The 25,657-nt window shown below is 44.1% G+C and overlaps 2 protein-coding genes and 1 pseudogene across 3 annotated transcripts; all 3 read right to left on the reverse strand.

Moving 5' to 3' along the window:
- Positions 1–7,373: 7,373 nt before the first annotated feature.
- LOC112267311 (extracellular calcium-sensing receptor) lies at positions 7,374–11,959 on the reverse strand. Its single transcript, XM_042297687.1, has 6 exons — positions 11,732–11,959; positions 10,823–11,108; positions 9,862–10,668; positions 8,894–9,124; positions 8,628–8,751; positions 7,374–8,495 (listed from the first exon to the last, which is right to left on the reverse strand). The coding sequence occupies exons 1-6, from the start codon at positions 11,941–11,943 to the stop codon at positions 7,582–7,584; spliced, it is 2,574 nt and encodes an 857-aa protein (XP_042153621.1). The 5' UTR covers positions 11,944–11,959; the 3' UTR covers positions 7,374–7,581.
- Positions 11,960–12,900: 941 nt separating this feature from the next.
- On the reverse strand, positions 12,901–16,270 carry LOC112267491 (annotated as a pseudogene).
- Positions 16,271–18,450: 2,180 nt separating this feature from the next.
- On the reverse strand, positions 18,451–23,231 carry LOC112267320 (extracellular calcium-sensing receptor-like). Of its 2 annotated transcripts, none has more exons than XM_042297689.1 (6): positions 22,807–23,231; positions 22,323–22,611; positions 20,797–21,360; positions 20,286–20,513; positions 19,771–19,894; positions 18,451–19,605 (listed from the first exon to the last, which is right to left on the reverse strand). In XM_042297689.1, exons 1-6 carry the CDS (start codon positions 23,016–23,018, stop codon positions 18,704–18,706), a joined length of 2,319 nt encoding a protein of 772 aa, XP_042153623.1. In that variant the 5' UTR covers positions 23,019–23,231; the 3' UTR covers positions 18,451–18,703. The 2 variants fall into 2 exon arrangements, with proteins under 2 accessions (XP_042153623.1, XP_042153622.1); XM_042297688.1 differs by having other exon boundaries at positions 20,608–21,360.
- Between the last annotated feature and the right edge of the window lie 2,426 nt (positions 23,232–25,657).

The raw sequence follows: 25,657 nt of genomic DNA on the forward strand, positions 1-25,657 counted from the left end.
TGATTACCGGAAAATTACTGGCATGTTTAGTGTGGAGATGTTTTAAGAAGGTCATACCAAGGATCATTTTGCTATTTGATTTTGAATTTTAAGACCCCTTGAAGTATCAAAAAAATTCCCCCCCAAATATTTGATGAAACATTGAATTTGGCCTTACTGCTAGTAGCCCATACAAATGCATTGAATAACATATTCACTACATGGAACAATAGATAGTCCCCCCCCAAAAAATCTAAAGGAATTTTATTCTTAAGTGTCTTATATCTGACAGATATGAGAAAAATCAGGAAATGTAACAATATATTTTTCACACTTAACGGTCTCCATGTAACGTAACAAAATGTGGAAAAAGTCAAGGGGTTTGAATACTTTCCGAATGCATTGAATTAAAGTATTCAGACCCCTTGAATTTTTCCACATGTTGTTACGTTACAGCCTAATTCTAAAATGGATTAAATCGTTTTTTCCCCCCTCATCAATCTACACAATACAATATCGACAAAGCAAAAAAGGAAACATTTTTGTGTTGTTGAAATTTCTTTCAAAAAAATGATAATAATATCACATTTACATAAGTATTCAGACCCTTTACTCGGTACTTTGGCAGTGATTACAGCCTTGAGTCCTCTTGGGTATGAGGCTACACGCTTGGTACACCTGTATTTGGGGAGTTTATCCCATTCTTCTCTCATGCTCTGTCAGATTGGATGGGGAGCATTGCAGCACAGGTATTTTCAGAGATGTTCGATTGTGTTCAAGTCCTGGCTCTGGTTAGGGCATTCAAGGACATTCAGAGGCTTGTCCCGAAGCCACTCCTGCGTTGTATTGGCTGTGTGCTTAGGGTTGTTGTCCTGTTGGAAGGTGAACCTTTGCCCCAGTCTGGAGTCCTGAGTGCTCTGGCCAGGTTTACATCAAGGATCTTTCTGTACTTTGCTCTGTTCATCTTTCCCTCAGTCGTGACTAGTCTCCCAGTCCCTGCCGCTGAAAAACATCCCCACAGCATGATGCTGCCACCACCATGCTTCACTGTAGGGATGGTGCCAGGTTTCCTCTTCGACATGAGTCTGACACTTGGCTTTCAGGTCAAAGAGTTCAATCTTGGTTTCATCAGACCAGAGAATGTTGTTTCTCATGGTCTGAAAGTCCTTTATGTGCCTTTTGGCAAACTCCAAGTGGGCTGTGATGTGCCTTTAACTGAAGAGTGGCTTCCGTCTGTCAACTCTACCATAAAGGCCTGATTGGTGGAGTGCTGCAGAGATGATTGTCCTTCTGGAAGGTTCACCAATCTCCACAGAGGAACTCTGGAGCTCTGTCATAGTGACCATCAGGTTCTTAGTCACCTCTCTGACCAAGTCCCTTCTCCCACGATTGCTCAGTTTGGCCAGGAGGCCAGCTCTAGGAAGAGTCTTGGTCGTTCAAAACTTCTTCAATTTAAGAATGATGGAGGTCACTGTGTTATTGGAGACCTTCAATGCTGCAGAAATGTTTTGGTGCCCTTCCCCATATCCGTGCCTCGACACAATCCTGTCTCAGAGCTCTATGTATAATGCCTTCGACTTCATGGCTTGGTTTTTGTTATGATTTTTTAAATATTTTTTTATTTTTTTACTCACCTTTATTTAACTTATTTGGGACTGGGGACAGTATTGAGTAGCTTGGATGAATAAGGTGCCCAGAGTAAACTGCCTGCTACTCAGGCCCAGTTGCTAATATATGCATATTATTATGCATGAAACTCTGACGTTTCTAAAACTGCTTGAATGATGTCTGTCAGTATAACAGAACTCATACGGCAGGCAAAAACCTGAGAAAAAATCCAACCAGGAAGTGGTAAATATGAGGTTTGTAGTTTTTCAAGTCATTGCCTATCGAATATACCGTGTCTATGGGGTGATATGTTGCACTTCCAAAGGCTTCCACTACATGTCAACAGTCTTTAGAACCTTGTTTGATGCTTCTACTGTGAAGGAGGGGGAAATAAGAGCTGATTGAGTCAGGTCACTGCCAGAGTGCCATGAGCTGATCATGCGCGCTCATGTGGGAGCGACCTGCGTTCCATCACATTTCTACAGACAAAAGGAATTCTCCAGTGGCAACATTATTGAAGATTTATGTTAAAAACATCCTAAATATTGATTCTGTACATCGTTTGACATGTTTCTACGAACTGTAATATGACTTTTCGTCTGAACTTTCGCCTGGACTTGCCCGAGCCTTGTGAGTTTGAATTGTGTACTAAACACGCAAACAAAAAGGAGATATTTGGACATAAATTACTTTTTCAAACAAATCAAACATTTATTGTGGAACTGGGATTCCTGGGAGTGCATTCTGATGAAGATCATCAAAGGTAAGTGAATATTTATAATGCTATTTCTGACTTCTGTTGACTCCACAACATGGCGGATATCTGTATGGCTTGTTTTGTTGTCTGAGTGCCGTACTCAGATTATTGCATGGTGTGCTTTTTCGGTAAAGCTTTTTTGAAATCAGACACAGAGGTTGCATTAAGGAGATGTTTATCTAAACTTCCATGCATAACACTTGTATTTTCATCAACATTTATAATGAGTATTTCTGTAAATTGATCTGGCTCTCTGCAAAATCACCGGATGTTTTGGAAACAAAACATTACTGAACGTAACGCGCCAATGTAAACTGAGATTTTTGGATATAAATATGAACTTTATCAAACAAAACATACATGTATTGTGTAACATGAAGTCCTATGAGTGTCATCTGATGAAGAGCATCAAAGGTTAGTGATTAATTTATTCTCTATTTGTGCTTTTTGTGACTCCTCTCTTTGGCTGGAAAAATGGCTGTGTTTTTCTGTGACTAGGTAGTGACCTAACATAATTGCTTGCCATGCTGTCGTCGTAAAGCCTTTTTGAAATTGGATACTGTGGCTGGATTGACAATGAGTTTATCTTTAAAATGGTTTAAAATACTTCTATGTTTGAGGACTTTTAATTATGGGATTTCTGTTGTTTTGAATTTGGCGCCCTGCAATTTCACTGGCTGTTGGCGAGGTGGGACACTACCATCCCACAAATCCCTGAGAGGTTTATTTAACTTCTCTAGGGTAGGGGGCAGCATTCGGAATTTTGGATGAAAAGCATGCCCAAATTAAACGGCCTGCTACTCGGGCCCAGAAGATGTGATATGCATATAGACAACACTCTACAGTTTCCAAAACTGTTATAATAGTGCCTGTGAGTATAACAGAACTGATTTAGCAGGCAAAAACCTGAGAAAAATCCATTCAGGAAGTATTTTTTTTTGTGGGTTTTGTAGTTTTCTATTCAATGCCATTACAGTATCCATTGACTTAGGACTCCATTTGCAGTTCCTATGTATTCCACTAGATGTCAACAGTCTTTAGTAATCGTTTCAGGCTTGTATTCTTATAAATGAGTGAATAAGACCAGTCTGAACGAGTGGACCCTCACCGTGTCGCAGAGCTTTTTCATGCGCATGTTTACCTTTTATATTGAACACGTTATTGTCTGGTTGAAATATTATAGATAATATAGGCTAAAAAACAACCTGAGGATTTAATATAAACATTGATTTACATGTTTAATGAACTTTACGGATACAATTTCGATTTTTTTGTCTGATTGTTTTGACTGCGTTTGAGCCTGTGGATTACTGAAGAAAACGCGCTAACAAAACGGAGGTTTTGGATATAAAGAGACTTCATCAAACAAAAGGAACATTTATTGAGTAAATTGATGTCTTCTGATTGCCACCATATGAAGATCATCAAAGGTAAGGGGTTAATTTTATCTCTATTTCTGAGTTTTGTAACGCTTCTGCTTGGCTTTTTGCTGTTTGTAATAATTTGTCAACTGGGCTATGTTCGGGGCTAGGTAAGTTCTGGTCTAGGTATGCTTTCGCCGAAAATCATTTTATAAATATGACACTGTGGTTGGTTTAACAAGAAGTTCATCTTTAAACCTATGTGAAATATGTTTTGTTTTCTGAATTTTTATAATGAGCATTTCTGTATTTGAATATGGCGCTCTGCAATCTCACTGGATGTTGGCCAGATGGGACTCTAGCGTCCCACGTACCCTAGAGAGGTTAACCAGGTAGGCTAGTTGAGAACAAGTTCTCATTTACAACTGCGACCTGGCCAAGATAAAGCAAAGCAGCATGACAAAGACAACAACACAGAGTTACACATGGAGTAAACAATAAACAAGCCAATAACACAATAAACAAGTCAATGACACAGTAGAAAAAAGAAAGTCTATATACAGTGTGTGCAAAAGGCATGAGGAGGTAAGGCAATAAATAGGCCATAGGAGCGAATAATTACCATTTAGCAGATTAACAATGGAGTGATAAATGAACAGATGATGATGTGGAAATAGAGATACTGGTGTGCAAAAGAGCAGAAAAGTAAATTTAAACAGTATGTGGGATGAGGTAGGTAGATGGTGTGGGCTATTTACAGATGGACTATGTACAGCTGCAGCAATCCGTTAGCTGCTCAGATAGCTGATGTTTAAAGTTGGTGATTTCCAAATTCAGCGATTTTTGCAATTCGTTCAAGTCACTGGCAGCAGAGAACTGGAAGGAAAGGCGGCCAAATGGGGTGCTGGCTTCGGGGATGATCAGTGAGATATACCTGCTGGAACATGTGCTATGGTTATCGTGACCAGTGAACTGAGATAAGGCAGAGCTATACCTAGCATAGAATTATAGATGACCTGGAGCCAGTGGGTCTGGCGAAGAATATTTAGCGAGGGCCAGCCGACTAGCGCATACAGGTCGCAGTGGTGGGTTGTATAAGGTGATTTGGTAACAAAACGGATTGCACTGTGATAGACTGCATCCAGTTTGCTGAGTAGAGTATTGGAAGCTATTTTGTTGTCATCGCCGAAGTCGAGGATCTGTAGCATAGTCAGTTTTACTAGGGTAAGTTTGGCGTAAGTAAGGCTTTGTTGCGAAATAGAAAGCAGATTCGGATTGGAGATGTTTAATATGAGTCTGGAAGGAGAGTTTACAGTCTAACCAGACACCTAGGTATTTATAGTTATCCACATATTCTAGGTCGGAACCGTCCAGGGTGGTGATGCTAGTCGGGCGGGCGGGTGCGGGCAGCGAACGGTTGAAAAGCATGCATTTGGTTTTACTACCTTTTAAAAGCAGTTGGAGGCCACGAAAGGAGTGTTGTATGGCATTGAAGCTCGTTTGGAGGTTAGTTAGCACAGTGTCCAAGGAAGGGCCAGAAGTATACAGAACGGTGTCGTCTGCGTAGAGGTGGATCAGGGAATCTCCTGCAGCAAGAGCGACATCATTGATATATATATAGAGAAAAGAGTTGGCCTGAGAATTGAACCCTGTGGTACCCCAATAGAGACTGCCAGAGGTCCGGACAGTTGGTGAACCAGGCAAGGCAGTCATTAGAAAAACCAAGGATATTGATTCTGCAGACTAGAATTTGGTGATTGACAGAGTCGAAAGCCTTGGCCAGGTCGATGAAAATGGCTGCACAGTTCTGTCTTTTATCGATGGCAGTTAATATATCGTTTAGTACCTTGAGCGTGGCGGAGGTGCACCAGTGATCGGCTCGGAAACCAGATTGCACAGCCGAGAAGGTAAGGTGGGATTCTAAATGGTCAGTGATCTGTTTATTAACTTGGCTTTAAAAGACCTTAGATAGGCAGTGCAGGATGGATATAGGTCTGTAACAGTTTGGGTCTAGGGTGTCACCCCCTTTGAAGAGGGGGATGACTGCGGCAGCTTTCCAATCTTTAGGGAACTCGGACGATACGAAAGAGAGGTTGTACAAGCTGGTAATAGGGGTTGCAACAATGGCGGCAGATAGTTTTTGAAAGAGAGGGTCCAGATTGTCTAGCCTAGCTAATTTGTTCTAGTCCAGGTTTTGCAGCTCTTTCAGAACATCTTCTGTCTGGATTTGGGTGAAGGAGAAGCTGGGGAGGCTTGGGCGAGTAGCTGCAGGTGGGCGGAGCTGTGGCCCGGGGTTGGTTGTAGCCAGGAGGAAGGCATGGCCAGCTGTAGAGAAATGCTTATTTAAATTTTCGATTATCATGGATTTATCGGTGGTGACCGTGTTACCTAGCCTCAATATCCTTCCAGGATATTTCTGCTCTCCTGCGTCTGACTTCACTGCCACCAGTTCCGCAAACCTTACAGTGGAAGGCTACCTGAAACGTTTGACCCAAGTTAAATAATTTATAGGCAATGCTACCAACTACTAATTGAGTGTATGTAAACTTCTGAACCACTGGGAATGTTATGAAAGAAATTATAGCTGAAATAAATAATTCTCTCTACTATTAGTCTGACATTTCACATTCTTAAACTAAAGTGGTGATCCTAACTGACCCTGAGGCAGGGAATTAGTAGGATTAAGTGTCAGGAATTGTGAAAAACTGAGTTTAATTTTATTCAGCTAAGGTGTATGTAAACTTCCGACTTCAACCGTATCCATGTTTAAAATCTAATTAAACATCACTATTATTTTGTAAGAAATGTATTTTTGACATGTTTCAATAAAGTTGTCTGAAGTAGAAGCTCATCTTTTGTAGGTATTTTCACTTGGTAATGAGTAATAAGTAATTAAATAGAAATACACTTTATTTTAACTCGAGAAAGCCTGTGTAACACCTAGTAATTACATTGTACTTATGCAGATACTACATGTATTATGTGGTGTAGTTGTGGGTTTATCCTCTCACTTGGTTGGCAAGGAGGTTCAGCTTGTCATAATGGGTAACATTAATTGTAAGGAAAAAATATTATAATCTGGGATGACATCCATACGGTAGACCCTAGTCAGTAAGGTGGGTCTATATCCAATCTGTTTTAGTAAACCCAGGTGGTACACCTTTTGGGGGGGAATTGCTGTCAACAACATTGAGTGGATATTTTGAAGAGTTCGCATTCACAGGTAGTTAATGAGAGCCTATTGATCCTTCAACATTTGTAATCTAGGACACCCAGCGCATTTGTCCACAAGATATTACAACCTTGTGACAATTATTACTGAATAGGATGCAGCTGAGAAGAAACTACACACTAATTGGTCAATTAAATGGAAACTTGCCCATTTGTAATATGCATGGTAACAAGCTTTTGTTGTTACACCTCCGTAATTACAAACTGCAGTTACCACCAGTTAAATAGGGTTATTTCAGTGTAACTATACAATTAACCACATTACTTGTTACAGCGTAATTACAAATAAGGACCCCTTAAAATTAAGTGTTGACAAAAATATGCAGCATGATGAGTTCATTGTTTTGGTGTAGTGGTTTTACCTTTTAAAATAACTGGCAGAAGTGATTTAAACATTTTATTAGTTTAACTGAGTTTCAATGGTTATTATCACAGTTGAGAAGAAAACTCTGAGAAGTTAGCAGAGAAACCATTATCAGCCATAGTTTCTTGCATATTACACAGATAAGGATATAAAGATATGAGATGAAACGTATTATCTAAAAACATTACATTAAACAAATACTTTATAAATAATATCATCTAACATCAAAACATTTTAAAGTCAGTAATGTAAAAATATATTCAAAAGGTGTTGTAACAAAGTCAAAGTGTTTTTGATGACGTTTTACCCATCAAATGTTTTTTGGTGTTTTTCTCTGGTTTACATAAAATTATGTAGCATTTGGGGAGAAATATACAAAAGAGCATTCCATAACTAGACGCCAGAATAGCAAATATTTCCACAGCTACAGTGAACTTCCCAGGAGAGCTGACATAAGCTGGGATAAAGGTGATCCAGACTGCAAAGAATATGAGCATGCTGAAGGTGATGAATTTGGCCTCATTGAAGTTATCAGGCAGCTTCCGAGCCAGAAAAGCCAGCACAAAGCACAAGAGAGACAGGAGTCCTATATAACCCAACACAGCCCAGAAACCAATAGCTGAACCCACATCACACTCTAGAATGATCTTGTCCTTATATGTCTTCATATTGTTGTATGGGAAAGGAGGGGAGACTGTTAACCAAAGAGCACAGATCAGGACCTGTATGAGAGTGAAAGCCAGAACACTGAGTCTCTGCTGTGGAAGCCCAAACCATTTCATGACATTACTGGCTGGAAGTGTAGCCCTGAAGGCCATCAACACCACTATTGTTTTCCCTAGAACACAAGAGATGCAGAGGACGAAGGTGATCCCAAACGCTGTGTGACGCAGCATACAGGACCAGTCAGAGGGCCGGCCAATGAAAGTAAGAGAACACAGAAAACACAGAGTCAAGGAGAAGAGCAGCAGGAAGCTCAGCTCAGAGTTGTTGGCCCTGACTATGGGAGTCTTTCTGTAGTTGAAGAATATCAGTGCTATTGTCATTGTCAGACACCCACCAAACACAGAGAAGGCTACCAGCAGTATACCCATGAGTTCCTTGAAGGTGAGGTATTCAATGCCTTTCAAATGACAGTTATTCCTCTCTTCATTTGACTTGTACTCGGGGGGGCATGTTGTACATGTCACTGCATCTGAAAGCATAAACAGTTTCATTATGTACAGTGAGTACATCTTTAGATAGACCAGTAAAGTGCTGGCTGAGATTTTTCCCAAAATGAACAGGATGAAGGCTAGCGTAAAGGCTACGAGTCCTGAGGTCTCACTTGTGGTGTTACTGAACTCCCCGTCTGCACAGGCGATGCAGTCAAAGCAACAGAAAGGTTTCCCCTTAACGAAGGCCCGGCGTGTCCCTGGCAGACAGCTCTCACTGCAGATAGACCTGGGTACCTGGAACACACAGATACCCTTTACGCCGCTCATATTTAAACACACCCAAGTTCACTGTATACTTTAATGCAAAACTCTTAAAGGAACACAATCACAGTTGTGTTGGATGATTAATAAATGCTTCTCCCCAACAAGTCTTTACCTCAGGCTGATTGTCTGCCCAGACAGCACTCACACCTTCCTTCATCTCAAACTTCTGGCCCTCTGGTTGTGAGGCATCATAGTAGCCGATGGTCTCAAACAAGATGTACCCTGTGCTATCCATCTGCCAGTTGACCAGGGCGTAGCGTGCCGATGGGTCCCCCTGATCATCAAAGAACACCCTCTCACCATGCTTAGTGGTGAAATTCACCTGGGTCAGGTAATGTAACACCTGGAGGAAGGAAATAAAATGAGGGGTGTTGATTTTTTAGCTTTTTACCCCTTTTTTCCCGCCCCAATTTCGTTGTATCTAATTGGTAGTTACAGTCCTTGTCTCATCGCTGCAATTCCCGTACGGACTCGGGAGAGGCGAAGGTTGAGAGCAATGCGTCCTCCCCTAACCAAGCTGCACTGCTTCTTGACACACTGCTCACTTAACCCAGAAGCCAGCCACACCAATGTGTCGGAGGAAATACAGTACACCTGGCGACCGTGTCAGCATGCATGCGCCCGGCCTGGCACAGGAGTCTCTAGAGCGCGATGGAACAAGGACATACCTGCCAGCAAAACCCTCCCTTAACCCAAACAATTCTGGGCCAATTGTACGCCGTCCCATGGGTTTCCCGGTCCCCGCCGGCCGAGACAGAGCCTGGACTCAAACCCAGAATTTCTATTGGCACATCTAGCAACTGCAATGCAGTGCCTTAGACCACTGCGTTACTCCGGAGGCGCAGTGGTATTTTTTTTAACACAGTCTTACGTTCTCTACCCGATATCGTGTCATAGTCAACAGGTGTTATTTGTTAGTTTATTAAAGCCACATAGTTACAGGCTACAGGTGTTATTTGTTAGTTTATTAAAGCCACATAGTTACAGGCTACAGGTGTTATTTGCTAGCTTAGTAAAGCCACAAAGTTGCAGGCTACAGGTGTTATTTGTTAGCTTAGTAGAGCCACAGAGTTACTTTACCTGCCACGGCTCTATTTTATCCCTGGCTGCACACGTGTTATCTTGAAAAGGCCCCTTCCCACTCTGACAGGTAGTGAGCAGGTGTAGCGCGTGAGCCACAGCATACACAGCCTTGTAGATGTTGTTGAGCAGACTAGCATCTGACACGTCTGTGTAGCGGGATCCAGTGTCTCTCAGGGATTCCCTCCCTGTGCAGGCTCTGCCCGGGGAGCCAGGAGTCATGCTGCAGCTGAACACGCTCTCCCACAACTCCACCAGACCCTTGTCCCCCAGCTGAGTGGAGGGCCGCCTGTTGACCAAGAACTCCCCCAGGCCGGGGATGACTGCGTTGGGCACAGCGAAGCCCACCGCCCCCTGGACCACGGCGTAGTTGACGTGGGAGGCGATGTAACGGTAGGTGATCCATCCCTCGCTACCCACCCACTGCAACCCAGTCACATTCTGCAGGTGCAGCTCTTTTATCAGGATTTCCAGGTCTGTGCCGTCTGCAAAGGCCACGATCACCTTGGAGGTGGACTGTTTAATGATGTCCACCACCTTTAGGAACCACTCTCTGGGGTCGGTCCTGTAGATTGCCACTGAGTAGTCGACACACACCCCTTCACTGGAAGCTGCTTTCAGGAAGGTGGCCATGCCATTGTTACCATAGTCACTGTTGGTTCTGATGGCCCCCACCCAAGTCCAGCCAAAGTGTTTGACCAGCTGGGCCAGGGCTCTGCTCTGGTAGTGGTCACTGGGGATGGTTCTGAAGAAGGAAGGGTATTGCCTTCTGTTACTCAGACAAGCACAGGTGGCTGAATGACTGAGCTGGAAAGACAACAAAGACAGACGTTTCTAACACACTGCTCAAACGTTGCCGTTCTGTTGAAAGTAGCACATTGGGCCACAGCAGTATTTTCACATAGTATCATATCTGCCTTTCACTCTCTCAATACATACAGACATACACTCCCTGACTCACCACTGGTATGTGGAAGGGCCCCATGGTGCGCGCCATGGCTATAGTGGAAGTGGACGTGGTCTCCCCTATGACAGCATGCACGGTGGAGGGCTTGGTGCAGCTCTGTGGCTCCTCCTCATATCCGTTCATCAGAGCCAGGGACGCCCGCACAGACAGGGGGATGCTGGGGCACGAGTCAAAGATCCTGTAGCCCAGAGACAGGCCTGGCAGCAGCTCAGAGCTGTTATTGATCTCCTCTATGGCAAAGATCATAGTTTGGGCATACTGGAGCTCACCTGGGTCCAGCCTGCAGAGAGGACTTCTAGTACTGTCACTTCAGTTTTAGTCAGTGAAAACCCAGCCAGAAACAGACCTATAAAGCATTTAGTCAGTGAAAACCCATCCAGACACCTATAAAGCATTTAGTCAGTGAAATCCCATCCAGAGCCAGACGTATAAAGCATTTAGTCAGTGAAATCCCATCCAGAGCCAGAGACCTATAAAGCATTTAGTCAGTGAAAACCCATCCAGACACCTATAAAGTATTTATTCAGTAAAAACCCATCCAGACACCTATAAAGCATTTAGTCCGTGAAAACCCACCCAGACACCTATAAAGCATTTAGTCCGTGAAAACCCATCCAGACACCTATAAAGCATTTAGTCAGTGAAATCCAAGCCAGAGACAGACCAATAAAGCATTTAGTCAGTGAAATCACATCCAGACACGTGTAAAGCATTTAGTCAGTGAAACCCCAGCCAGAGACAGACCTATAAAGCATTTAGTCAGTGAAAACCCCAGCCAGAGACAGACAGTTGAACACTTTTTGAATATTATTTCTCTTACACACCTGTGATCATACATATTTGTCCATGTGAACAGAGACATAAGCGTTATGATTCACACCAAACAATTCAACATTTACTTACCCTTCACACTGAATGCTTCCTGGGTTGACCTGCAGAGTTGGATTCACACTGACTGGGTTTTGGTGAAAGGAGAAAATACCTCCTAAGTTGATGTCTCCCTCCTTTGAGAACTGTGACAGTTCTTTTGTTCCATAAGATCTGCACACAGGCTGCCCAGCCTTAGCTGTCACTGTCAGTAGAGTGATCACCAGGAGGTCTGCTAGCTGCAGCATAGCTTTTCACCGAGTCTCTCACCTCTCACCGTCCTGACAATGCTCCATCTGGGCTCCTTTATATGTTACCATTAATGATGGGTATGATGCTATAGGAGCTTAGATTTGTTTCAATGTCTTAGTTTCGACCAATGATGACACTCACTGTGTGATTGACAAAACAGTTGGCCTATTAGGTGTTAAAAGGGATCCCTAAGAGGCTAAGTAAGAGTAGTGCAGTCCCGTGTGTCTTTCCCAGAACCAATGGCTCAGTCACTTCAGAATATAGATTCTAGAAGATGAGTACTCTGAAGAATACTTTCTTTTTTTTACCTGGAGAGTGTTTTGGGAAATCAGAAAGTTTCCGGTGAAACTGTAATTCAGGCAGAAATACAATAAAGTTGTTTTTGGATTATTAGTGAATGGTAGTCATAATTTGTCCCGAGGAAATAACTTATTTCAATCAGTCAACATGTACTGTAGGTTATTTATAATAAGCGGGACCTGGAGAAAATCTGACCTATCTGCAATTTAAAATCGATGGCCCTCCCTTCAGGAAAAGCATATTTTAACTAAACTCTCCATGAAAGATAAAAAAAAACAAAAAAAACAAGTGACCCGCCCCTAAACCGAAAAGAATAATTAAAACATAAAGTCGATAGCAGAAAACCTGCCTACCATTGATCCAGGGCCCGGTTTCAATCCAGGGCCCGGTTTCCCATTAGCGACTGTTTTAATGATGCATCTTTCCTAAAACAGCCGAAGACTTAACATGCGTTTCCCCAAACATTACGCAGAGAGAACGGTCGCTAAGTGTGTCGTTGGAGAGCGTGTCGATATTGATAGCATCGAAAGAAAGACAGCGCTGCTCTCGGATCAGCTTCCTCCATTCAAACATTTCCTTAACTTTAGAATTATTTCACAATACTGACCATTTCGGGGGGCAACCAGTGCACCTGTCTAACACCCACATCCTCCCTAACCCCTCTCAATACTAAAGTGTGTATAAAGTTTAAGTAATATGATATAATACTTGGGAGCAAATATACAGAAAAGTAAACCATAACTAGTGGCCAGAAATGCAAATATCTCCACAGCTGCAGTCAACTTCCCAGGAGAGCTAACATAAGCTGGGATGAAGGTGATCCAGACTGCAAAGAATATGAGCATGCTGAAGGTGATGAATTTGGCCTCATTGAAGTTATCAGGCAGCTTCCGAGCCAGAAAAGCCAGCACAAAGCACAAGAGAGCCAGGAGTCCTATATAGCCCAACACAGCCCAGAAACCAATAGCTGAACCCACATCACACTCTAGAATGATCTTTTCCTTGTAGGTTTTCATATTATGGTATGGGAAAGGAGGGGAGACTGTTAACCAAAGAGCACAGATCAGGACCTGTATGAGAGTGAAAGCCAGAACACTGAGTCTCTGCTGTTGAGGACCAAACCATTTCATGACATTACTGGCTGGAAGTGTAGCCCTGAAGGCCATCAACACCACTATTTTTTTCCCCAGGAAGCTCAGCTCAGAGTTGTTGGCCCTGTCAATGGGAGTCTTTTTGAAGTGAACGAAGACCAATGACACCACTGTGGTTATTAAACACGCGCCGACCAATGAGATTGCAGCCAGGAGGATTCCCATGATTTCCATGGTTTCAAATTAGAGAAATGACACCTCCTTTGGGACACAGCGACTCTTGTCTCCGTTTGACCAGTATTCCTGGGAACGTACAAGGAACGTACAAGGAACGTACAAGGAATGTAGAAGGAAAACGCTATAATCTAGTAGTGTCTTATATTAGGCAGCTGTTCCCAGAGCCGGTTGCTTTTCTAGTTAGATCCTAATGTTACCCAGCTAACTAACATTGAACCTGGCTGATTAGCTCCAGCACTGTGGCATTATTGGCACTGTGTTCATTGTTGTTTAACTAGCTAATGTTAGCTGGCTGGCCCGTTAGCTGACGTTACGTGACGTGTGTACAACACACGTTGAATATGGCCGGTGTCAGTAAACGTCTAGAATAAAGCGCAATAAAAAAAATTACAGCTAGGCTTGTTTGGCTGTTTTCATGTTGTCGGGAGGTAAGCAAATCATCGGCCAGAGCATCAGGTGTGCACTCTGAGAGTGAAACAAGATGGGTGGGGATAAAGCTTAAGAGGGTGTGAACGATGCTGAATGAGTGTTGACAACGACGAGTTCTTCACTCGATACCAAAACATTCAAAGGCAATTTTTCTCAAAAGTGAGTTTACAAGTTGATCAACATTCAAAGCAGAATTATCCTCCAGTATTTATGCTGCAGTAGTTTATGTGTCGGGGGGCTAGGGTCAATCTGCTATATCTGGAGTATTTCTCCTGTCTTATCCTTTGTCCTGTCGGCTCTCTCTAATTCTCTCTTCCTCTCTTTCTTTCTTTCTCTCTCTAGAAGGACCTGAGCCCTAGGACCATGCCTCAGGACTACCTGGCATGATGACTCCTTGTTGTCCCCAGTCCACCTGGCCATGCTGCTGCTCCAGTTTCAACTGTTCTGCCTGCGGCTATGGAACCCTGATTACAATTATTTGACCATGCTGGACATTTGAATATCTTGGCCATGTTCTGTTATCTCCACCTGGCACAGCCCGAAGAGGACTGGCCACCCCTCATAGCCTGGTTCCTCTCTAGGTTTATTCCTAGGTTTTGGCCTTTCTAGGGAGTTTTTCCTAGCCACTGTGCTTCTACACCTGCATTGCTTGCTGTTTTGGGGGTTTTAGGCTGGGTTTCTGTACAGCACTTTGATATATCAGCTGATGTTAGAAGGGCTATATAAATACATTTGATTTGAAATGACATTCCCATTGTTCCTCAAATGCAGTGTATGAAGTACCATTTTGTAGCTCTGAGTCTCTACATTCATCCAATGTAAAAAATAAAATAATAAATCAAATTGCTACATAAGACCGAATCCAGGTAGTGAGTCACATATTCTAAAAGTTAACACATACTCCACAGTTAATCTATCTTTTCGGTCAGTGGTTTGGTTTGTATCAGTCAGAGTCCAGCCCTATCCACTAAGAGACATAAGGGGCCGCTATGGGTCCCCCGGACCCAAAATAAATACATTTAACTTAAGGCCTCCAAAAGGCTAAGGGTTGGCTGTGGTATCAGTTTTCTCACCTGTTAGGTTGCTGATCTCTCCAGCAGCACAGAGGGGATACAGGACAAACAACAGACTGGTATTGTTTTTGATCGTTGCCTGGAGGAACCCTGGGAAGCAGCTGTCACTACACACAGACCGAGGCCTCTGAAACACAACACCTGCTCACTCCCTCTAACCTGTCTGTCTCGCTTCAAACCTTCACTCATATTATTAATCCCCCTTGGTCACACAATCATTCAATTCATTCCCGCCTACACGTTGTATGTGTCATCTCCGACAAATGTAAATACCTTTAATCTGATTAGTTATGTTTTATGAAAGTACCTGAAACTGCTACCATGTGTTTTCTGTGCAACTGTGTACCTTTAAGGGATTGCCAGCCCATTCTATCTTTATCCCATTCATGGCAAACTGCTCTCCATTAGCGAGAGAGGCATCGTAATTCCTCACAGTGACAAACACTGTCCCTGCTGCCTGCTGCCAGTTCCACACCGCAATTTTTTTTAAACTCTCCCCAGACTTCATGGTGAAGTTTACGTCTCGCAGGTATCTCAACACCTGCATGAGTTAAAATAATCACCATGTACTGATGTACACTGTCCCAGTAGGATAACACCTTTTGGTTCCTAATAAAACCATGTTTGGTTCCCATGTAGAACCCTCTGTGGAAAGGGTTTTACACGGAATCCAAAAGGATTCTACCTGGAACCAAAAAGGGTTCTTCAAAGGGTTCTCCTAAGGGGACAGCCGAAGAACCCTTTTAGGTTCTAGATAGCACCTTTTTTTTAAGAGTGTATAATTAATGCACTTTAGAAGTAAAATCATGTTGTGATTGTAAATATTTGTCATTTTCACTAAACCAGTCAGTCAATTATCAAATCAGTTGAACAAAACGAACTATCTGTGGGCCATAAAGGTAGCCGCTCACCTATGCTGGCTCGATGCTGTCTCTCCAATCCTGGCTCGATGCTGTCTCACCTGTGCTGGCTCGATGATGTCTCTCCTGTCCTGGCTCAATGCTGTCTCTCCTGTCCTGGCTCGATGCTGTCTCTCCTGTCCTGGCTCGATGCTGTCTCACCTGTCCTGGCTCGATGCTGTCTCTCCTGTCCTGGCTCAATGCTGTCTCTCCTATCCTGGCTCGATGCTGTCTCGCCTGTCCTGGCTCGATGCTGTCTCTCCAATCCTGGCTCGATGCTGTCTCACCTGTCATGTCTCGATGCTCTCTCTCCTGTCCTGGTTTAATGCTGTCTCTCCTGTCCTGGCTCGATGCTGTCTCTCCTGTCCTGGCTCGATGCTGTCTCTCCTGTCCTGGCTCGATGCACTCTCACCTGTCCTGGCTCGATGCTGTCTCTCCTATCCTGGCTCGATGCTGTCTCTCCTGTCCTGGCTCGATGCTGTCTCTCCTGTCCTGGCTCGATGCTGTCTCTCCTGTCCTGGCTCGATGCAGTCTCACCTGTCCTGGCTCGATGCTGTCTCTCCTATCCTGGCTCGATGCTGTCTCTCCTGTCCTGGCTCCATGCTGTCTCTGCTGTCCTGGCTCGATGCTGTTTCTCCTATCCTGGCTCGATGCTGTCTCTCCTGTCCTGGCTCGATGCTGTCTCTGATGTCCTGGCTAGATGCTGTCTCTCCTATTCTGGCTCGATGCTGTCTCACCTGTCCTGTCTCAATGCTGTCTCTCCTGTCCTGGCTCGATGCTGTCTCTCCTGTCCTGGCTCGATGCTCTCTCTCCTGTCCTGGCTCGATGCTGTCTCTCCTATCCTGGCTCGATACTGTCTCACCTGTCCTGGCTCGATGCTGTCTCTCTTATCCTGGCTCGATGCTGTCTCTCCTGTCCTGGCTCAAAGCTGTCTCCTGTCCTGTCCTGGCTAGATGCTGTCTCTCCTATCCTGGCTCGATGCTGTCTCTCCTGTCCTGGCTCAAAGCTGTCTCTCCTGTACTGGCTAGATGCTGTCTCTCCTATCCTGGCTAGATGCTGTCTCTCCTATCCTGGCTCGATGCTGTCTCTCCTGTCCTGGCTTTATGCTGTCTCTCCTGTCCTGGCTCGATGCTGTCTCTTTGTGCACAGTTCCTATTCACACCTTGGCCTTTACTGTGCCTGCTGTTCAACAGGTCGTGTATGGAGTGGGCTACATCATACACTGCTTTATACACATTATTAGAGAAGCTCAGCTCGGACATGTCAGTAAACGGGTTACTGATTAAAAAATATATACGGTGAAACTATTCCTTTTTGAAACTTTTGTGGAACATCTGTTAGTCAAATCACAGTGTAAAAGCAGCTGGGTCGACTCTTGGCCATTTTCCTGTTTTGTGGTGGAAAGCAGAGGCGGGTCGATGCTTGGCCATTTTCTTGTTTTGTGGTGGAAAGCAGAGGCGGGTCGATGCTTGGCCATTTTCCTGTTTTGTGGTGGAAAGCAGAGGCGGGTCGACTCTTGGCCATTTTCCTGTTTTGTGGTGGAAAGCAGAGGCGGGTCGACTCTTGGCCATTTTCTTGTTTTGTGGTGGAAAGCTGAGGCGGGTCGAACATAACACGTCAACCCTGTTACCCGTAAATAGACAGGCTAGAAATGCTTAAAGAACTCTTTTAAGCATTGTCCCCTTTCTTTTCATTTTTTGCCTGAAATGACATACTCAAATTTAACTGCCTGTAGCTCAGGACCTGAAGCAAGGATATGGTATTGGTACCATTTGAAAGGAAACACTTTGAAGTTTGTGCAAATGTGAAAGGAATATAGGATAATATAACACGATAGATCTGGTAAAAGATAATATAACAATTGCAATCTGGTAAAAGATAATACAAAGAAAAAAGTAAAATACAAAGAAATAAGAGAAAGAGAAAGGCCATAATGTATTATTCCAGGTGCAATATACATTTTGTGCAGTGTATGTGCAAAGTTTTAGACTGATCAAATGAACTATTGCATTTCTGTTCAAGACTTTGTATCAAGACTGCCCAAATATGCCTAATTTGTTTATTAATAACTGTCTATGTTAAAAAGTGTGCACTCTCCTCAAACAACAGCATGTTATTCTTTCATAGTAATAGCTACTGTAAATTGGACAGTGCGGTTAGATGAACAAGAATATAAGCTTTCTGCCAATATCAGATATGTCTGTGTCCTGGGAAATATTCTTGTTACTTAAAACCTCACGCTAATCACATTAGCCTACGTTAGCTCAACCGTCCCGTGGAAAGGACACTGATCCTGAAGAAGTTTTTTAAACAGTTTTTTACCAAAACTGATGTAGGGTGTTGGCTTCAGTATCGTTTCAATTAAGGACTGTAACTTTCAAAGGCACTAACAAAATATATATATATTTAAACCTCTTGAGATGGGAAAACATGTTTTTTATTCGGTTGAACATGTCCTCTTCATGACAGAATATTAAAATCAGGTGAAATCAACCTTTTTTCCCACCAAGTTACACTAGCCAAAATGGACTCATTTCGTGGAAAGACCCATAGCGTATTTGAAGAATAAGGACATGCCATTTGCTTGTGTGTCTTTCACTAGCAGTGGGGGGGTGCATGTACTGTATGCTGACAGAATAGCAATTGAAGCTTAACACATTTCCAATGACATGTTTTATGTGTTCCAGCAGAGCAGCACATGGAAAGATTTTAGTGTAAGTTTTCATTTCATTTATTTTTCCCCATCATATGTTTCTTGGTATTTAGCTCAGGTTTAAACAGGATTATATAACATTTAGGTGCAAATATACAGAAGAGCATTCCATAACTAGAGGCCAGAATAGCAAAGATCTCCACAGCTACAGTGAACTTCCCAGGAGTGCTGACATAAGCTGGGATAAAGGTGATCCAGACTACACAGAATATGAGCATGCTGAAGGTGATGAATTTGGCCTCATTGAAGTTATCAGGCAGCTTCCGAGCCAGAAAAGCCAGCACAAAGCACAAGAGAGCCAGGAGTCCTATATAGCCCAACACAACCCAGAAACCAATAGCTGATCCCACATTACACTCTAGAATGATCTTTTCCTTGTAGGTTTTCATATTCTTGTAGGGGAAAGGAGGGGAGACTGTTAACCAAAGAGCACAGATTAGGACCTGTATGAGAGTGAAAGCCAGAACACTGAGTCTCTGCTGTGGAGGACCAAACCATTTCATGACATTACTGGCTGGAAGTGTAGCCCTGAAGGCCATCAACACCACTATTGTTTTCCCCAGAACACAAGAGATGCAGAGGACGAAGGTGATCCCAAACGCTGTGTGACGCAGCATACAGGACCATTCAGAGGGCCGGCCAATGAAAGTAAGAGAACACAGAAAACACAGAGTCAAGGAGAAGAGCAGCAGGAAGCTCAGCTCAGAGTTGTTGGCCCTGACGATGGGAGTGTCTTTCTTTATCAAGTAGAGAATAGCCACAAGCACAGTGAGAAACACTCCAAACAAGGAGAAAACCAGAAGTACAATCCCCATGACCTCAGTAAAGGTCAGGAACTCAATAGCTTTAAATATACATTTGTCTCTGCCAAGATTGGACCAGTACTCATCAGGGCAGTCTATGCAGCCATTAGAATCTGAAAGGAAATCATGATTAGTATGATTAGTAGTAAAGTGGAACACATGATGTCATAATCTAGACATTACATTGACCAAGGACTGAACTCTGAAAAAGTGGATTAGGACACACATCGCACAACTTGTGTAAGTTCTGTGCAGAATGAATGTTGGGCTTGTGATACCTGTAGCGTTGCTGATCTCTCCCTCTGAACATGGGACACAGTCATAACAGCATACAGGCTTCCCTTTCTGTACAGCCTTACGAGTGCCTGGGGGACAGCTCTCACTGCACACTGACACAGGCATCTTTAGGGGACAGAGAGCAGACACGGTTTAACTCTAAATGTTACATGTTTTACTCCAGCAGGGTGTGTCACATACATTTTTTAAATTGTAATAATGAGTCACACAATAAGGAAGGAAAGGATGTTTTATTGTCACATACACCAGGTAGGTGGAGTGAAATGTGTTGTTTAACAGGGTCAGTCATAGTAATACAGAGCCCCTGGAGCAAAATAGGGTGAAATGCCTTGCTCATGGGCACATCGACAGATATTTTAACCTTGTATGCTTGGGTTTTTGAACCAGCAACCTTTCGGTTACTGACCCAAGCCCCTAACCGCTAAGCTTCTGTTATTCAGAAACGTTGTGTTTGTAAACAGTTAGTTTTTAATCTGTTGGCACCTATTTACTGTACCTGTTGGAGCTCCCCAGGCCACATGATGTCCTCTGTCCTGAGGACGAACTGTTGTCCCGGGGGTAGGGAGGCATCATAGTAGCCCACTGGTTTAAACTGGACCCCTCCGTCTGGCCCACGTTGCCAGTTCACCACCTCGTACCTGGCTGCTGCAGCACCTGTACTGTCAAACCACACCTGGTCCCCTGTCTTTATGGTGAAATTCACCTGCTTCAGAGACTCCACTACCTGGGGAAAAAAGGAACAAGTATCAGTTTTTTATTTTATTTTGAGATATACTGTCAGTGAGGAATAGAGAATGGATGTTTTTAGTTGCTGTTACCTGCCAAGGTTCAGTTCTCACATTTTGATCACATCCGAGTCCGTCTTTGCACTTTAGCAAGCTGTGCAGCGAGTGGGCCACTGCATATATGGCTTTATAGATATTACTAGAGTATCTGAGCTCATCCACATCTGCATTATAATCTCTCAGCTCTATCAGATCCTGACTCTCACTACAAGGACTACTCACATTCTCCTGGTGGCTTGTCTCTGTGCATTGAAATGCCGTGTCCCAGAACTGCTTAATCACAAAGTCAGAGAAGCCGCTGATGTTGGCCTTCTGGACAGCGAACCCCAGTGAACCCCCCAGCACACTGTAGCTAGTAGGGGTGACCAGGCTGTCTGCAGTGATCCAGGCCTCCACACCAATAAACTGTAGGCCGGTGATGTTCTGCAGACTGAGCTCCTCCAGCAGGTTGTTCATCTCCACGTGGGCCAGAAAGCCTACGATCACCCTGGCCGTCCCACCTCGGATCACATTAACAACCTTTAACAGCTTCTCTGGCTCCGTCCGGCTGAACTTCTCTGAGTATTCCACACAGACACCCTCCTCCTGGGCTGAAGCCAGGAAGATAGCCATGCCGTTGTTGCCATAGTCACTATCACTGTTGACCGCTCCCACCCAGCTCCAGCCGAAGTACTTGACCAGCTGGGCCAGCGCTCTGCTCTGATAGAGGTCACTGGCGATGGTTCGGAAGAAAGAAGGGTACTCCTTCCTGCTGCTAAGGCACTCACATGTGGCAGAGTGGCTGATCTACAGAAGAGAGAGAGGACGAGAGAGAGAGAAAGGGAGAGAGACAGGGATTGGGGGAGAGAGAGAGAGGATGAGAGACATGGAGAGAGAGAGAGAAAGGGGGAGAGAGAGAGAGAAAGGAAGAGAGAGAGAGGACAAGAGAGACATGGAGAAAGAGAGAGAAAGGGAGAGAGAGAGAGAAAGGGAGAGAGACAGGGAGAGAGACAGGGATTGGGAGAGAGAGAGGACGAGAGAGACATGGAGAGAGAGAGAGAGAGAGAGAGAGAGGAGAGAGAGACATGGAGAAAGAGAGAGAAAGAGAGAGAGAGAGAAAGGGAGAGACATGGAGAAAGAGAGAGAAAGGGAGAGAGAGAGAAAGGGAGAGAGACAGGGAGAAAGAGAAAGGGAGAAAGGGAGAGAGAGAGAGAAAGGGAGAGACAGAGGGAGAGAGAAAGGAAGAGAGAGAGAGAGGGAGAGAGACATGGAGAAAGAGAGAGAAAGGAGAGAGAGAGAGAGAAAGGAGAGAGACAGGGAGAAAGGAGAGAAAAGAGAGAGAGAAAGGGAGAGAGAGAGAAAGGGAGAGAGAGAGAGAAAGGGAGAGAGACAGGGAGAGAGACAGGAGAAAGAGGAGAGAAAGGAGAGAGACAGGGAGAGAGACAGGAGAGAGACAGGGAGAGAGACAGGGAGAGAGACAGGGAGAAAGAGAGAGAAAGGAGAGAGAGAGAGAAAGGGAGAGAGAGAGAGAAAGGGAGAGAGAGAGGAGACAGGGAGAGAGACAGGGAGAGAGACAGGAGAGAGACAGGAGAGAGACAGGGAGAGAGACAGGGAGAAAGAGAGAGAAAGGGAGAGAGAGAGAGACAGGGAGAGAGACAGGGAGAGAGACAGGGAGAGAGACAGGGAGAGAGACAGGGACGGAACTGAATACACTAAAACAAGATTGACTTAAAATCTCATATAATTGCTTGTCCTATAGGGCCTCTTACCACAGGTAATTGGAACGGACCGGTGGTGCGTGACATCACTATAGTGGAGGAGGACTCTGACTCTCCGATGATGGCGTGAACTGCTGTTTGGCCAAAGCAGGCCTTTCCCACCGTCCTCTCCTGACCGTTCATCAGGGCCATGGCCGCACGCATAGAGTACAGAGTCGAGCCGCAGTTGTCATAAATACGATATCCAATAGAGACATTCGGAAGCAGAGTGTCACTGTTGTTGATCTCCTCGATGGCAAAGATCATGGTCTGAGCAAATCGGAACTCTCTGAGGTTTACACTAGAGGAAAGGTAAAGAAAGATATAGGTTTATATAAGTTTTACAAATCATGAGCATACACAACCACAAAAGTTGTGTTTAATTTGATTATTTTTTTAAACTTATAATAATAAAATAGCCAAATATTCAATAAACGGTAACCAAGGAGGAGCTTACTTGGGAAATTTGAGAGGTGGTGTCGGTGAAGGAGCTTACCTGGAGCAGGTGAGAGGGGGTGGTGTTTCTGTGAAGGAGAGCGGGGGCTGTGTGGTTTTGCTGTGGATGGAGAAGGCTCCTCCTATAGTCACGTCTCCTTCCTTGGACAGCAGAGGGAACTCTGGGCTCCCCAGCATCCGACAGACAGCCTCCTTTCCCTCTGCCCCAAAGACTCCTAACAACCCCACCACTACCACCCACAGCAGCTGCATCACACTCTGAAGGGGTTTCACTCCCTGACCTGAGACCTGAGCAGACTCCTACACTGAGTTTTATACTCACAAAGACAGCTGCAGGGCATGGTGGACTAGAGTTATCCAATCAGAGACAGGCGTAATGGGACGGTCTCTACGGGCCACTGTGGATATTATTGCCTCTATTGAAATAACATATCATCACTGTGCTGCTTTAAACACAGGATAGCAGGAAGACATTCCACTGTGCTGCTATAAAGACAGGATAGCAGGAAGACATTCCACTGCGCTGCTTTAAAAACAGGATAGCAGGATGACATTTCACTGTGCTGCTACAAAGACAGGATAGCAGGATGACATTTCACTGTGCTGCTTTAAAAACAGGATAGCAGGATGACATTTCACTGTGCTGCTTTAAAGACAGGATAGCAGGATGACATTTCACTGTGCTGCTATAAAGACAGGATAGCAGGATGACATTTCACTGTGCTGCTTTAAAGACAGGATAGCAGGATGACATTTCACTGTGCTGCTTTAAAGACAGGATTAGGATGACATTTCAGCTTTAAAAACAGGATAGCAGGATGACATTTCACTGTGCTGCTTTAAAGACAGGATAGCAGGATGACATTTCACTGTGCTGCTATAAAGACAGGATAGCAGGATGACATTTCACTGTGCTGCTACAAAGACAGGATAGCAGGATGACATTTCACTGTGCTGCTTTAAAGACAGGATAGCAGGATGACATTTCACTGTGCTGCTATAAAGACAGGATAGCAGGATGACATTTCACTGTGCTGCTATAAAGACAGGATAGCAGGATGACATTTCACTGTGCTGCTTTAAAGACAGGATAGCAGGATGACATTTCACTGTGCTGCTATAAAGACAGGATAGCAGGATGACATTTCACTGTGCTGCTAAAGACAGGATAGCAGGATGAATTTCAGACAGGATAGCAGGATGACATTTCACTGTGCTGCTTTAAAGACAGGATAGCAGGATGACATTTCACTGTGCTGCTATAAAGACAGGATAGCAGGATGACATTTCACTGCGCTGCTTTAAAGACAGGATAGCAGGATGACATTTCACTGTGCTGCTATAAAGACAGGATAGCAGGATGACATTTCACTGTGCTGCTATAAAGACAGGATAGCAGGATGACATTTCACTGTGCTGCTTTAAAGACAGGATAGCAGGATGACATTTCACTGTGCTGCTATAAAGACAGGATAGCAGGATGACGTTTCACTGTGCTGCTTTAAAAACAGGATAGCAGGATGACATTTCACTGTGCTGCTATAAAGACAGGATAGCAGGATGACATTTCACTGTGCTGTTTTAAAGAGAGGATAACATTATGACATTTCACTGTGCTGCTTTAAAGACAGGATAGCAGGATGACATTTCACTGCGCTGTTTTAAAGAGAGGATAACATTATGACATTTCACTGTGCTGCTTTAAAGACAGGATAGCAGGATGACATTTCACTGTGCTGCTATAAAGACAGGATAGCAGGATGACGTTTCACTGTGCTGCTTTAAAAACAGGATAGCAGGATGACATTTCACTGTGCTGCTATAAAGACAGGATAACATTATGACATTTCACTGTGCTGCTTTAAAGAGAGGATAGCAGGATGACATTTCACTGCGCTGTTTTAAAGAGAGGATAACATTATGACATTTCACTGTGCTGCTTTAAAGAGAGGATAGCAGGATGACATTTCACTGCGCTGCTTTAAAGAGAGGATAGCAGGATGACATTTCACTGCGCTGCTTTAAAGAGAGGATAACATTATGACATTTCACTGTGCTGCTTTAAAGAGAGGATAGCAGGATGACATTTCACTGTGCTGCTTTAAAGAGAGGATAGCAGGATGAAATTTCACTGTGCTGCTTTAAAGACAGGATAACAGGATGACACTTTCGTGCATTAGGGACATCATCAGTGATCATCCACTTTCTAAGGTTGGGGGCTGAAATGTATTATATTCAAATACACTATCCTGTAGGTCAATAGCATCATGAAGGGGATTGTCCTGTCTCCCAGTGGTAGAGCTCCATGACTTCAGCTGAGAGGCAGAGCTCCATGACTTCAGCTGAGAGGTAGAGGTCCATGACTTCAGCTGTGTAGTAGAGCTCTATCCATAATTGAGTGACCTCTGGTGGCAGATCATTCCATGATGACATGGCTCTATACATAACTGAGTAATTAGTCCCTCCTGCAAAAAAGCACTCCCACAACATGATGCTGCCACTCCCGTGCTTCACGGTTGGGATGGTATTCTTCGGCTTGCAAGCCTCCCCCTTGTTCCTCCAAACATAATGATGGTCATTATGGTAAAAACAGTTCTATTTTTGTTTCATCAGACCAGAGGATAATTCTCAAAAAAGTGTGATCTATGATCGCAGCAGTATGACGGCTGCGTGGTCCCATGGTGTTTATACTTGCGTACTACTGTTTGTACAGACGAACGTGGTACCTTCAGATGTTTGGGAATTGCTCCCAAGGATGAACCAGACTTGTGGAGGTCTACAATTATTTGTAGCCTGGGGTCTTGGCTGATTTCTTTTGATTTTCCCATGATGTCAAGCAAGGCGGCACTGAGTTTGAAGGTAGGCTTTGAGGCCTTGACAGGTACACCTCC

This window comes from Oncorhynchus tshawytscha, linkage group LG14 (assembly GCF_018296145.1).
Source record: "Oncorhynchus tshawytscha isolate Ot180627B linkage group LG14, Otsh_v2.0, whole genome shotgun sequence".
NCBI lineage: Eukaryota > Metazoa > Chordata > Actinopteri > Salmoniformes > Salmonidae > Oncorhynchus > Oncorhynchus tshawytscha.

Coding starts and splice junctions, on each gene's coding strand:
- LOC112267311 (XM_042297687.1), bottom strand. CDS start 11,943: ATGCTGCAGCTAGCAGACCTCCTGGTGATCACTCTACTGACAGTGACA. Junction 10,669..10,822: donor GGCCCTTCCACATACCAGTG/GTGAGTCAGGGA, acceptor TTGTCTTTCCAG/CTCAGTCATTCAGCCACCTG. Junction 8,496..8,627: donor GGAGTTCAGTAACACCACAA/GTGAGACCTCAG, acceptor TTATGCTTTCAG/ATGCAGTGACATGTACAACA.
- LOC112267320 (XM_042297688.1), bottom strand. CDS start 23,018: ATGCAGCTGCTGTGGGTGGTAGTGGTGGGGTTGTTAGGAGTCTTTGGG. Junction 20,514..20,607: donor TGAGAACTGAACCTTGGCAG/GTAACAGCAACT, acceptor TTTTTTCCCCAG/GTAGTGGAGTCTCTGAAGCA. Junction 19,606..19,770: donor AGAGATCAGCAACGCTACAG/GTATCACAAGCC, acceptor ATTTCCTTTCAG/ATTCTAATGGCTGCATAGAC.